General features: G+C 45.7%; 1 protein-coding gene across 2 annotated transcripts in view; it reads right to left on the reverse strand.

Moving 5' to 3' along the window:
* Positions 1-318: 318 nt before the first annotated feature.
* LOC142290869 (zinc finger BED domain-containing protein 6-like) overlaps positions 319-15,595 on the reverse strand; it is a 49,566-nt gene continuing 34,289 nt past the window's right edge. For both annotated transcript variants that reach the window (XM_075334927.1, XM_075334926.1), the window contains one exon: positions 319-4,827. In XM_075334927.1, coding sequence (XP_075191042.1) covers positions 1,965-4,682 — 2,718 coding nt within the window. In that variant the 5' untranslated portion in view covers positions 4,683-4,827 and the 3' untranslated portion in view covers positions 319-1,964. The remainder of the gene's footprint in view (positions 4,828-15,595) is intronic.

A 15,595-nucleotide genomic window follows, 5' to 3' on the forward strand; every position in this document is an offset into this window, starting at 1 on the left:
GTGTAACAGGCTGTTATAGATCCATGGGTAATGCACACCGAGATAAGAGATCAGGGGGGGGGGGGAACACAAAAAAAAACAAAAAAAAAACGGTTCTTCTGCGCTGCCTCAATGGACGAAAAAAACCTCCTAATGGATTCAGTTGAAAATGCTTTATTAGTCTACTCACTTCAAAGCAATATATAGCAATGGTGACTGCATGCTGTATACTATGGTTTAGTCCTGAGGAAGGGGCTAGATTGCCCTGAAACGAGTACACAATTTTCAACTGAATCCATTCAGAGTCCTTTTTGTCCATTGAGGCAGCGCAGAAAAAAAAACGCTCATTTCCCCCCCCCCCCCCCCCGATTGTCTCCTAAGACTTGATTTGTTATTATAACTCCTTCTACATTCGGAACAAGAAAATGGCTTCTCTTTGTGAATTCTCTGATGGCGAACAAGATATGCTTTTCTATTAAAAGATTTCCCAATTTTCAGGCATGAAGATGGCTTCTCCCCTGTGTGAATCCTCTGATGTCCAACAATCTAGTTTCTTATAAAAACATTTCCCACATTCAGGGCATGAAACTGGCCTCTCTGCTGCGTGAGTTTTCCGATGCGCCACAAGACTTTATGTTTGACTAAAACATTTCCTACATTCCGAGTATGAAAATAGATTTTCATTTCTACGAGTTCTCTCATGCATAGAAAGATGAGATTTCTTTAAAAAAAAAAAATTTCCACAATCAGAAAATGGAAAAATTCTTTAAAGTGTTCGGTACTGGAATGGAGCAGGTTGGACGCTCAGAGAGGGTCAACTCAAGTACTGAGTATAATGGAAATCAATGGGCAACTCAAGAATTTTTTGAGAAGACCCTTAGGCTATGTGCGCACGTTGCGTCGTGTCACTGCAGAAAATTGTGCGGTGATTTGGCAGCGAATGTGCGCTTCACATCGCTGCAGAAACACTGCGTCATGGGTGCAGTGTGAATGCAGAATAGATGCAGATTTCATGTGCTCGGGATGCTGCCTCTCCCATAGACAGAGTGGGGGCTGCATCCAAAGCGCAAGAAAAGTGACATGTTGCTTTTTTTGAGCGCAGCGATTTGGATCAAAATTTCAGCTTGCAAATCGCTGCACTCTCAAACGCAACGTGCGGATGGATTATGCACAATCTTCAGAGATTGTGCTGGGGACGCAGGCGTTTACGCTCCAGTGCAATACGCAGCGTTAAGGCATGCAAAACGCACATGTGCGCACATAGCCTAACAGGAGGACTGGGGATGCAGGAAAAGCACTAAAATGAAATGGGAACAGCATTGGGAACATGCCTGACCGCAACTGTCACTCCAAGGTCGCTGCTGAAAACAAAAGCGGTTAGATTATTACTCCACTTTTATGGACTGAGAATAAGATACACAAAACCATAGATAAAATGGATTTTACAGGAAGAAAAAAAAAAAAGCCACCCCCACCCCTTAATAGCTGGGTCATCACTCACTGTAATTATTGTATTAGACATAAAGGAGGGCACAATACACATTTTGTTAAACTTGTTAGATAGGACTCCTAAACTCAAAGCATATGGATCAAATGTGAGGCCTGCCAAAAATTAGGAGAGACTGCAATACACCCTGGAAGACACAGAGGAGGGCCTAAGAAAACATTTTTTTCCCCATTTTTGAGGACCAGCTAGACTGGTAAAACCTATACACTAAGTGCAAAGGCTGAAAAATATTTATCCCTGGGGATTATACATTTATATACTTAAGAGAATTATAGAGGCAGGCCTCACACACATTCTAAAAAAAATGGAGGGCATCATAAACCCTGGAAAAATTAAGATTGATGATCGCTTGATGATCCTGTTGATATGGTGGCAGAGGAGGATAATAAAAACAAGAAACCATGAACTATGTAACTTTTTTTGGGTATTAAAGAGTGCATGGGAATACACCAGGAAAAAAGGAACATGTGAATTGGCTTTACATTCCGCTGCAGTCATCCGGTGGGGTTAAGAAGTCTGGTCCAACCCAGGTCTTGTTCATTTTGATAAGAGTCAGCCTGTCAGCATTTTCAGTTGAAATACGGATGTGCTTATCAGTTATTATGCCCCCGACAGCACTAAAAACCCGCTCTGACAAAACGCTAGCGGCAGGGCAGGCCAGCACCTCCAAGGCGTAAAGGGACAGTTCATGCCACGTATCCAACTTTGATACCCAATAGTTGTATGGTACAGAGGAATCACGAAGGATGCTGCCACAGTCGGCTAGGTACTCTTTCACCATCTTCCAAAACTTTTCCCTCCTTGTCAGACTAACCGGCACATCAGGGCCTGGGCCCTGGGAGGGTCTAATGAAATTGTCCCAGACCTTAGATAGTATTCCCCGGCCTCTTGTGGACCTGGTGTGTGTCTGCTTTGTCTTGCCTCCTTGGGTGCCCAAGGAAGTATGACCTCTGCCATCAGCATTGTCAGATGGAAATTTTTGCAGCAATTGCTCGACTAAGGCCTTCTGGTATTGCACCATTTTAGTAGCTCTCTCTGCCGCAGGAAGGAGAGATGGAAAGTTCTCTTTGTAGCGTGGGTCAAGAAGGGTGAATAACCAGTAATCAGTGTTGGCCAAAATGCGTACAACGCGAGCGTCATTAGAAAGGCAGCGGGACATAAAGTCAGCCATGTGTGCCAGACTCCCAACAGGCAAGACTTCATTGTCCTCAACAGGAAGACGGCTCTCCATCTTCTCCTCTTCCTCCTCCTCTTCAGGCCATCCACGCTGAACAGATGGGATGAAGTTGGTGTGGGTAGTACCCTCTGTAGTACAGGCAACCATCTCCTGTTCCTCCTCCTCCTCCTCCTCATCATCATCATTATCACCTAAGCCATGCTGATAATATGAGATGAGGCTAGGATCAGTAGTATCACCCTCTATACTTTCTTCCTCTATCTTCACTTGGTCCACATTCAAAGCTTCCTCTTTAATTGTAAGCAGCGAGCGTTTGAGTAGACACAGAAGTGGGATGGTTACGCTGATTATGGCGTCATCACCGCTCACCATCTTGGTGGAGTCTGCAAAGTTTTGTAGAACCTCACAGATGTCAGACATCCATGCCCACTCTTCGGCTCTTATGTGTGGAGGCTGACCGGAATGCCGACGGGCATGTTGTTGTTGGTATTCAACTACTGCCCTCTGCTGCTCACAAAGCCTTGCCAACATGTGTAATGTGGAGTTCCAGCGTGTGGTCACGTCACACACCAGTCGGTGAGCTGGCACTTGAAAGCGCTGTTGCAGCACTGCCAGACTGGCAGCAGCTGTAGCCGACTTGCGGAAATGGGTGCACACATGGCGCACCTTCACAAGTAGCTCAGGCAAATCTGGGTAGGTTTTCAGAAACCGCTGAACCACCAAGTTGAGCACGTGGGCAAGGCATGGTACGTGTGTGAACTTGCCAAGCTTCAGAGCAGCTACCAGGTTGCGGTCATTATCACACACAACCATGCCTGGTTGTAGGTTCAGCGGAGAGAGCCACAGATCTGTCTGATCTTTTATAGCTTTACACAACTCTGCGGCAGTGTGCGGTTTGTCACCTAAACAAATTAGTTTTAGCAGAGCCTGTTGCTGCTTCACCGAGGCAGTGCTGCAGTGCTTCCAGCTTGATATGGATGACGTGCTCCAAGATGACAGTTCGGAGATGGAGGATGAGGAGGAGGAGGGGATGCAGGAATTGGTGTAGAAGGTGGAGGAAACCCTGATGGAACTAGGACCCGCAATCCTCGGTGTCGGTAGCACGTGTACCAGCCCAGGATCTGACTCGGTCCCGGCTTCCACAAGGTTCACCCAGTGTGCTGTCAGGGAAATGTAGCGTCCTTGGCCACAAGCATTCGTCCATGTGTCGGTTGTTAAATGGACCTTCCCAGTAACTGCGTTGGTCAGGGCACGGGTGATGTTATGGGACACGTGCTGGTGTAAGGCGGGGACAGCACACCGGGAAAAATAGTGGCGGCTGGGGACCAGGTACCGAGGGACAGCTGCTGCCATGAGGTTGCGGAAAGCCTCAGTGTCTACAAGCCGAAACGGCAACATTTCCTGTGCAAGCAGTCTGGAAATGTGCCCATTTAGTTTTTGAGCCTGTGGGTGGGTGGCTGGGTATTTATGTTTGCATTCCAAGGACTGGGGTAGGGACAGCTGAATGCTGTGCTGGGACAAAGAATCAGACATGGTTCCTGATGGTGGTTGCGAATGTGCAACGACAGGTGAAGGGCAGAAAGCATCCATGCCTGCGTCCTCGACAGGGGATTGGCAAGCATGTTGCACAGGGAAAGAAGCAGTGGTGTCACCCGCAAACACTGATTGTGGATCCAGGCGTTCAGCCCAATTAGTCGGGTGCTTTGCTGACATATGCCTGAGCATGCTGGTCGTGGTCAGGCTGGTAGTGGTCAGGCCCCTGCTGATCCTGGTATGGCATAGGTTGCAAATGACTGTTCTTTTATCATCCACACTTTCTTGAAAAAAGTGCCAGACTGGGGAACACCTAACCCTTGGCCTGGGAACTTGCCGCATGTGGGTGCTATGGGGAATAGCTGCCCGCCTTCTTCCTCTGGCCACTGCCTCTTCCTGCCTGTTGTGGTGCTGCAGATCCATCCCCCTCTGCGCGGCGGTCCTCGCTCTGCATGGCACCTTCCTAGGTTGGGTATGTGACTTCATTGTCCACCACCTTCCACTTCCGCACTCTGGTAATCCTGACTTTGGACTGCTGATCCTTTTTTTGCCAATCAGCGACTGATAATACTCCACTTCATAAAAGGGAGATAAGAAGTTGTCCTTGGTGGGCCTCTCAACCGGTCTTCATCTGAAAAAAATAATTAGAATTTTTCAAGAACAAAATTGATTTTTCATATTTTCTAGTTAAGCCTGTATAGTGAGCGACATATGAGCACACAGTCAAGTCATATCAGAATACAGTCAATGCGAATTTGTTCTCTCCCAAAACTATCTTACTAATCCCACCTACTGGAGATATATTTTAGCTATCTCCAGTAGGTGGGATTAGTAAAATAGCACTATTGCAGAGAAATGAAAAACTCATTTGCACATGAGACAAAAGCAAAGTATAAAACAAAAGAAAAAAAAGTTGTTTTTTTTTACGTATGTTCATTGTTACGGTGCCTTGAATAAGTATTCATATTCCTGTCAACTTTTCCACATTCTACTCAAAAACAAAATGTATTATATTGGGATTTTAATGATATACCAAAACAAAATAGGAGAAGATATTTGTAACGTTTAAGAGAACTTATACATAGTGTTCTAAATATTTTAGAAATAAACATCTGAAAATCGTGACATGCATTAGCAATCACCGCCTGTAGTCAGGATTTTATTTAGGGGTATCCGAGTAACCAATTGCCTCCACAAGGCACCTAATTAGTACATTGAGTCCTTCCGTGTATAATGTATTCTCAGTATAACTACAGCTATTCTTCGATGAAGGAGGTTTGTTTGAGAACATTAGGAATCAAACATCCTCATGAAAACCAAGAAACACATCAGACAGGTCAGGGATAAAGTTGTAGAGAAGAGTAAAGCTGGGTTAGCTTGGATAGTGGGCATGGCTGGCTTTGTTGATGGACATGGTGAGGTTTCTTCCCGTCCACTATAAATCATACAGATCCCCGGTTCTATTATAATCAACTCTATGCTCACGTGGAATTAGAAAAATAATGTTACTACCAGGTATCAGCTATGTTGGTGGAGGCCCCACCCCATCTGGTCACATGGGCATGACATCAGCAGAGGTCCCTCTGTCCACTGGGATTTAGAGGTTACCCAGAATTGAGCAGTGACGTAGAAACAAGATATAAGGGCCCTGGAGGTGACCGGAAGGAGAGTTCTGGCGTGAAGAAGCAGGAGCTGAGAGACTCATGCAGGGATTAGAAAGGAGGCCTCCACTGCAGAAAAAAGTCAATGGCCCTAAGCAGTCCAGCTCAGGTAGTGTGCCAGAAGGTTACCCAGAGTCCATCCTGTGAGACCAAGTCCCCGACACCGCCTATCAAGACCCAGAGTCCAGACCGCGAGATCAAGCTCCCAACATCACCTGTCAAGACCCCGAGCCGCAGACCTCGCTTGTCAAGATAACCATCCTTGGGTGAATTGAAGGCGCCAGGCTGTGGCTTCTGGCTCGGCCGTGCGGTACTTAATGTGGGGACTGTAATGGTAGTGTCTCAAATGTAATCAATAACACAAGTTAGGGACTTATCGAGACAGAGAGACTTAGGACATAGTATTGTTGGGACCATAGACAGTGGCCCTGACATACATACTTCCCCCATAGTAGTTGATTTTGGGTTACATGTTATTTAGTAAAGTAGTGTTCTCCCTGTCTATTGCATGCGTAATATGGAGAGACTGATCAATTTTTCTTGTGATAATTCCCTGTATCCTCCCCATCCCAGTCGTGTTTTAATAAATACATTTGAGTCACCACTGTGTCTCCCTTCTCTGTGTGCTGCATCCTGCGCCGGCTGTTGCAGCTCCACTCCTGGTTTTGACTTACAAATACTGATGTAAAATACTGAACTTGTGAACGTGGCCTTAGCTGTATACTGCACAAATCTGTCCTTTAAGAAAGAATGGCAAGAAGTTTTTTTTTGTTTTTTTTTTTTTTAAACTTTTCATGACCTATGACGTACTGCTAGGCCATACAGCATGTCCGTCCTTTTAATGCAGGCTCGAATGGCGATCCCGCATGTTTCCTTGCACTTGTTGGCTGCTCTAAATCAGGCAAGGGTGAGTCTTCAATCTACCCGGACCTGTTAACCAGTTAAATCCCGCTGTCAATCTCGGACAGTGTGATTTAACGAGTACAGGACGAGAGCGTGTCATTTTCAGTTGCCATCGGAGGCCCAGTGACGTTATCATGGGGTGTCGATGGGTTGTCATGACAGTAGGGGTGATCTGATAACGTAGTTCCTGTGAACGGCGGCTGATCACTGGCGTTCACAGGAGATCAACACTTCTGCTGTTTGAAGCATCGCTCTGAACAGTAAAAGTGATTGGAGTGTGTGAGCTTCAGGTCCTCTATTAGACTACTAAAAATAATAAAGTGTAAAAAAAAGTTTAAAAATCAGAAAAAAAATTAAAACAAAAACCACAAAAGTTCGAATCCCCCCCCCCCCTCTTTTGCCCCATTGAAAGTAAAATAAAATAAAAAAAAACAAACAAACAACATTTGGCATCACCGCATTCAGAAAGATCAAAATAAATTAAATGAATCAGTAAGAGGAAAAAAAATAGGTTTTTGGTTACCGCAATATTCCAATAAAATATACCGTATTTTTCAGACTATAAGACGCACCCTGGTTTTTAGAGGAGGTAAATGGGAAAATAAAATTTTAAGCAAAAAAATGTGGTCATGACACACTTATGGGGGTAATGTCAACAAATTCTCTACTAAAGGTACCCCATCTTGGTAATGATCCTCCTGCCTTGTATACGATTCCCATTCTGGTATATATGTCCCTCATCCTGATATATACCCCCATCCTGCTCATAATATACCCCCCCATCCTGCTATATACCCTGCACCCTGTGGCACAGAAAAAAAAACAAAACAACCTTTTCCTCACTCCCTGCAGCATCGATCATCTTCCTCTCTTGTCACCGCCGCTGACCTGTGTGGAGCCGTTCCCTGCAGCATCGCGATGTTCTTCTGTCTGCCGATGTGTGTGGAGACTAGCGGTGCGTACATGGATGACGTCATCGCTGTGCTCACCGCTCTCTACACAGATCAGCTGGCCGGCAGACAGGAGGACATCGCGATGCTGCAGGGATCAGTTGCCGGTGAGTTTACCGTACTTATTTACTGCCCCCCTGCGCTGGTGATACGCGGGGGGCAGTGAATACAGCCGCACATGATCACTCCAGGCTGTAGTTGCCAGGGGTGATCACGCGGGCTGCCTCTTTACTATGTGCGCATCCCCCGCCCATCATCCCGCCAACCTGTCAGTGTCTGCTTCAGCGCTGAGAGATGATGGGCGGGAGGATGGGCGTGCATATATAATAAGCGGGCCCACGTGGTCACGGCAGGCGCTGCTACAGCAGCGCATGTCGCCGATGACCTGCACCACCGCAGTACCCTCATTCCTCGCAGCCCTACATTCAGACTATAAGATGCACCCCCCACTTGCCCCCAACATTTGGGGGAAAAAAGTGCGTCTTATAGTCTGAAAAATACAATACAAGGAGGTGGTGATCAAAACATTGCATCTACCCAAAAATGGTGTAATTAAGGCTATATTCACAATAGAAAAATGATTTTAAGAAATTACTTGAGTGAAGGATTAGCACACCTGCGGTAAAAAAAACGCACCAATAACGCAGGCCCGTTTTGGTGCATTTATGGTGTGTTTTCGGTGCATATTTTTCAGGTTGGTCCCTGCGTTTTTTAATGTCTTTACAGCAATAAAGCACGTTCAAAATGAAAAAAAAAAAAAAAAGATAGATGATAGATAGATAGATGATAGATAGATGATAGATAGATGATAGATAGATGATAGATAGATGATAGATAGATGATAGATAGATGATAGATAGATGATAGATAGATGATAGATAGATGATAGATAGATAGATCTATGATAGATATTTAGGGGAATAGAAAGATAGATAATAGAGAGCATAGATAGAGGGATAGATATTCCAGCTTTATTTATGATGTTCCCCCCCCCCCCACACACTGCACTTCTCGCGGCCGGTGGTGTGTTCACATTACCGGCCGTGAGAAATGTCCTGTAGTTACCCGCAGCCTCGCTCAGGAGCCGCATTCAGCACTCGCTCCCTGACCGAGGCTGCGTGGAGAACTGTCACACGCGGCTGGAGCAAGGCTGGAAGCGCCGCGGGACATCGCTGTGGATTACGTCGGAGCTGTGTTTCGGGTGGTTTTATACAGTGGAAAAAGAGGGTATTTTTGTCTTTTATTCAAAATAAAGGATTTTTTGGTGTTTGAGTGTTTCTTTACTTTCACTTACAGATTAGTGACGGCGTGTCATAGACACTGCCATTACTAATCTTGGACTTAGCGGCAGCTATTAGTTGCCGTTAACTCCTTATTACCTGGATGGCCACCGCATCATGGCATCTGGAAGAGCCAGGGACACTCCGGGACTGTCGCATAATGGATGAGACAGTCCCGGGGCAGCTGCGGCTGATATTCTCGGTTGGGGGAGGTGGGGGAGGGGAGGGGGGCATTAACCCTGTCCCTCGCCCTCCCCAGCCTGAGAATACCGGGCCGCCGCTGTGTTTACCTGGCTGGAAGGTAAAAAAAAAAAAAAAACAGCGGAGCACACGCTTTTTCTCCTCTTCTTCCTCCTCTTCCTGTCCTAGTGACATCACTTCCCTGCCCTGCGTTTTGCAGGGATGTACACTATGTCCCGAAAACGCGAAATAACACAGGAGTAACACAGGAGTAACACAGGAATAAGGCCCTGTGCGCACTTACCGGATTTTGCTGCATGTTTCGCTGCAGAAAATGTTCATAACATCTCTGTAGTGAATCACCAGCAAAACCTATGGGGAAAAAAAAATCCTGTGCGCACTGGGCGGATTTTGACAGCTGCATGTTTTGCTGTGGGATTCCCGCAGCAAAAACAATTGCATGTCAATTCTTTTCCGCACGTCGCTGCGGGATTTCACTCCATTGACTGCAATGTAATCGTGAAATCCTGCAGGGAATAACGCAGGCAGCAAATTCTGTGCGGTTCACTGCGTTTTCCTGCGTTACTCCCTGCGGTATTCCGCGGTTTACCTTCGGTAATGTACATCGCTGCCTGCGGTTTGCAGGGAAGTGATGTCATTACAGGAAGAGGAAGCGGAGCAGAGGGTAAACACACACACACACACACACACACACACACACACAGACCTATAGAATACACATAGAAAGCAAACGGAAATATAGAAAGAAAAAAAAAAAAAAAAAAAACAACAACACAACACGTGGGCTCCGCTGTATATTTACCGTCCAGCCGAGGTAAGCACACAGCGGCAGCCCGGTATTCTCAGGCTGGGGAGGGCGAGGGGCAGGGTTGATGTCCCCCGCCTCACTCCCCCTCCCGCAGCAGAGAATATCTGCCGCATCTGCCCCGGGACTGTCGCATGCATTATGCGGCACTACCGGAGTGTCCCCAGCTCTTCTAGATGCCGTGATACAGTGGCGATCCAGGTAATAAGGAGTTAATGGCGGCGGATCGCTGCCATTAACTCCAGGCTTGATCATGGCAGCGTCTATGAGACAGCTGACATGATCAACCCGTAAGTAAAGTGAAAAAACACACACAACGAAAAATCCTTTATTTTAAATAAAAACAAAAAAAAGCCTTGTTCACCCGTTTATTAACCCCTCCCGAAACAAAGCTCCGGCGTAATCCACAGCTCCGGCGCTGCTTACATCCAGCCGCGACTGACACAGCGCTGAATGAATGCAGCCTCGCAGCGAGACAACAGAGGTAACCACAGGGCATTTCCCACGGCCGGTAATGTGAACTCACTACCGACCGTGAGAAATGCAGCGATCTGTCCTCTATCTATCTATCCATCCATCCATCCATCCATCCATCCATCCATCCCTCTATCTATCCCTCTATCTACTATCTATCTCAGAAAGAAATGATTTTTATTTATTTATTTTTTTTTTCAATGTGCTTTATTGCGTTGAATGCAATAAAACACATGTACCAAACCGCACGTGGCAAAACCGCGGCAATACCGCGAACAATACCGCGGTAACACCGCATGCGGTTTGTCGCGGTTTTTTACCGCGGGTGCAGTAATCTTTCAGTGCCTGCGGAATTTTCTTGAGAAAATTCCATTTTTCAGTGCGCACATAGCCTTACACAGGAATAACGCACATCACTTGCTACCTGCGTTATTCCTGCGCCATTTCATGATTACATTACAGTCAATGGAGTGAAATAACGCAGTTAGCTGCAGAAAAGTAGTGACATGCTCATTCTTTTTCTTAAGAAAAAAACGCAGCGTGCGCACAGCTAATTTTTTTTTCCATAGGTTTTGCTGGGGAATGTCTGCAGAAAGGTTACAAGAATTTCTTAAATTTCTGCAGCAAAAACGGACCAAAAACGTGGGTAAAAAACCCAGTGTGTGAACATAGCCTTAAAACGTAAGCTCAAGACGCAAAAAATAAGCAATAACACGGCTCCAGGTCCCGGAAAATACGAACGCTATGGATCTTGGAAAATGGCAACAAAAACGCAAAACTATGTTTTAACCCCTTCAGCCCCCAGCCTGTTTTCACCTTAAAGACCCGGCCATTTTTTGCAATTTTGACCAGTGTCGCTTTGACAGGTTATAACTCTGGAACACTTCAACGGATCCTGGCGATTCTGACATTGTTTTTTCGTGACATATTGTACTTCATGTCAGTGGTAAATTTAGGCCGATATGTTTTGCGTTTGTGAAAATTTCGGAAATTTGGCGAAAATTTCGCAATTTTCAAAATTTGAAATTTTATGCCCATAAATCTGAGAGATATGTCACACAAAATAGTTACTAAATAACATTTTCCACTTGTCTGCTTTACACCAGCGCAATTTTTGAAAAAAAAAAAAAAAAATTTCCGTTAGGAAGTTAGAAGGGTTCAAAGTTCATCAGCAATTTCTCATTTTTCCAACAAAATTTACAAAAAAAAATTTTTTTTAGGTACATCACATTTGGAGTGATTTGAGAAACCTAGGCGACAGAAAATACCCAAAAGTGACCCCATTCTAAAATCTGCACCCCTCACTCTGCTCAAAACCACATCCAAGAAGTTTATTAACCCTTTAGGAGCTTCACAGCAACCAAAGCAATGTAGAAGAAAAAATGAAAATTTTACTTTTTTAAACACAAAAATGTTACTTTAGCCATAAAAATTAGTATTTTCACAAGGGTATCAGGAAAAATGCATCATAAAATGTATCGTGCATTTTCTCCTGAGTACGCAGATACCTCATATGTGGTGGAAATCAAATGTTTGGGCACACGGCAGGGCTCGGAAGGCAAGGAGCGCCATTTCACAGCAAAATTGGTTGGAATTATTAGCGGACGCCATGTTGCGTTTGGAGACCCCCCTGAAGTGCCTAAACAATGGAGCTCCCCCACAATTGACCCCATTTTGGAAACTAGACCCCTCATGGAATTTATCTAGCTGTTTAGTGAGCACTTTGAACCCCTGGAGGCTTCACAAACGTTTGTAATGTTCAGCCGTGAAAATATTTTATTCTTTTTTTTAACCACAAAATTGTTTTTCCAAACAGGTAGCTTTTTTTTCACAAGGGCATCAGGAAAAAAATGCACCATAAAATGTATTGTGCAATTTCTCTTGAGTACACAGGTACCTCATATGTGGTGGAAATCAATTGTTTGGGCGTACGGCGGGGCTCAGAAGAGAAGGAGCGCCATTTCACAGTAAAATTGATTGGAATTATTAGCAGACGCCATGTTGCATTTGGAGACCCCCTGAGGTACCTAAACAATGGAGCTCCCCCACATGTGATCCCATTTTGGAAACTAGACCCCCCCCCCCATAGAAAAAAAAATTAGTTTGGCAAAATAAAAAATAATAATAATTAAAAAAAAAAAATATATATGAGCGCCTGCCACTAAGACCAGTGCCAAACGTGAGAGCAATGCATGAATCTCGCATCGCATCATCCACTCCAGTCTGGAAGCGAGCAACTGCGCTGGATAATGCGATGCGAGAGGACGGGGCGGCAGATGGGAAAGGGCGCAGCGGATGGGAAAGGGCGCAGCGGATGGATGATGGGAAATGGCGCAGCGGATGGAGGAGCGGGAGGTGAGATGGGGATACCTACCTTACAGGATGGATCTAGGCAGCAGGATCACAGCAGACAGAAGAGGCAGCAGATGAAGGAGGCAACAGATTGAGGAGTGTGAGAGGGGGCAGTAGATGAAGAGGATGGGAGAGAGCAGGCAGCAGATCGGGGAGGGGGGCAGAGTCTGATGGGAGAGAGAGATGGCACATGGAGGAGGAAGGGCCCCGGGGGAGGGGGGGCCCCAGAACATGGAGGGGGGAGGGTGGCTTGCAGCACATGTGGGGGGAGGAGGTGTAGTGGCGATGGAGAAGGGGCAGCCGGTGAAGAAGGCTCTGGCCGATTGGGAACAGTGGGGGCCGATTCGGCTGAAAAAGGTGGGTGCGACGGCGGCGGGGACAGTGGCGAGCGTGGCGGCGGGGACAGTGGCGAGCGTGGCGGCGGGGACAGTGGCGAGCGTGGCGGCGGGGACAGTGGCGAGCGTGGCTGGCGGGGACAGTGGCGAGCGTGGCTGGCGGGGACAGTGGCGAGCGTGGCTGGCGGTGGCGATCGGAGCCGCGGCGGGGCGATCGGAGACAGCGGCGGGGCTGGCGGTAGATGAAGAGGATGGGAGAGAGCAGGCAGCAGATCGGGGAGGGGGGCAGAGTCTGATGGGAGAGAGAGATGGTACATGGAGGAGGGGGGGGCCCCGGGGGGAGGGTTGCTTGCAGCACATGTGGGGGGAGGGTGGCTTGCAGCACATGGAGGGGGAGGTGGTGTAGTAGCGATGGAGAAGGGGCAGCCGATGAAGGAGGCGGCGGCAGCCGATCGGGAACAATGGGGGCAGATTTGGGGGCAGCAGCGGCTGAAAAAGGTGGGTGCAACGGCGGCGGGGACAGTGGCGGGCGGGGCGTCCTGCCTTTACACTAGAAACAAAGTCTCCCGTAGCTGACAAGGACCTACAGTGATGTAATGCAGAGGGGTGGCCAGAGCAGCACAGAACAGCACAGTGCCCCGCCTCTTCATTACATCACTGCAGGTCCTTCAGATATGTGAGACTTTGTTTGTAATGCCAGGACCAAACTGAAGCATGGTGAGCAGCACAACAGTAAAAGTAAGGCAATAAATAATATATAAAGGCATTACTGTACACCTGGATGGGGTTGGATCATATACACAGTCATATATATATATATATATATATATATATATATATATATATATACACATACATACATACATACATACATACATACATACATACATACATACACCGTATTTTTCGGACTATAAGACGCACCGGACTAGAAGACGCACCCTTGTTTTAGAGGAGGAAAAGATAGAAAATAGTAAAATTAAAGTAAAAGAATGTGGTCATGACACACTGTTATTTTACTGCTGACAGTGTTGCTGAGGTAATAATATCCCCAAATTCTGTCCTCATATCCTCCTTTCTGGGTACCTTGTATATATGGCCCCCATCATTATGTGTGTGATCCTCCAATCTGGATTGTGTGTATATAGTGTGTGTGTGTAAAGAGATATATATATATATATATATATATATATATATATATATATATATATATATATATATATATATATATATATATATATATATATATATATATATATATATATATATATATATATATATATATATATATATTTATATATTTATATATATATTATATATAAATAATTAAATAAATTATTATTAGAGCTCTTCAAAGAACGGGAGAAAAAAAAAACAAAAACCAAAAAAAAAACGGAAAATCACAGTGAAGCGATAAACGCAAGCAATATGAAGTTCCATTTTCAATTTGTAAAACGCCATGTGGGGTAGATAGGAAGCAGATGAGACCAAAGTAGAACTTTTTGGGCTAAAAGGCAAAAAAACACTGTGGAGAAAACTGCACATCACCCTTAAAACACCATCCCCACGGTCATACATGGTGGTGGCAGCATCCTGCTATGGGTGGCATTTCTTCAGCAGGGGCAAGGAAGCTGGTCAGAGTTGAAAGGAAGATGGATGGAGTGAACTACATGACAATTCTGGAGTAAAACCGGTTAGAGGCGCAAAAAAAGACTTGAGACTGGGGTGTAGGTTCACCTTCCAGCAGAACAACGACCCCAAAGATATGTGCCAAGGAGACAACATACCCGCAGACTTTTCTGCAGGTTTGTCTGCAGGTGTACTGCAGCTGCTCCCCGGAATCCACAGCTATCCATTGCTGTGGTATATCTGCGAAGTTGTTGCGGTAAACCTGCGGAAACAGTGCCGATTTTGAGCGGAATTCCCGCGCGGTATCTCCATAGTGGAGGAGCGATAATTCCGCAGATATTTCCGCATGAATAATTGACATGCAGTTACGTGCGGCTGTGGGACATACAGCACTCCCCAAATCCCATAGAACAACATGGGGAGTGTCTGTACTTGCAAAAACCTACAGATTTATCTAGAAAATCCAGATTTTTCCGCAGCAAAATCTGCGGGTACGTTGTCCCGTGGGCAAATAGCCTAAACATTCTACCAGAGCTACAAAGGATGGTATACATCAGAGCATATTCCTGTGTGTGAACGGGCCCAGTCACAGTCCACATCCAAATTCCATTGAGAATCTGTGACAAGACGGGAAAAATCACAGACGTCTAATTACAGATAAATGTGGTCCTACAAAAGTATTCATTAAGGTGGTGGGGGGGGGGTTGAATACAAATGCACATCGCAGTGTTCAGATTAATATTTTTAAAATATCTAGAAAACCAGATATTTGCTTTACACTTAACAAATACATGTTACTTATGCGGGCT

The sequence above is a fragment of the Anomaloglossus baeobatrachus genome, chromosome 2 (assembly GCF_048569485.1).
Source record: "Anomaloglossus baeobatrachus isolate aAnoBae1 chromosome 2, aAnoBae1.hap1, whole genome shotgun sequence".
Lineage (NCBI taxonomy): Eukaryota > Metazoa > Chordata > Amphibia > Anura > Aromobatidae > Anomaloglossus > Anomaloglossus baeobatrachus.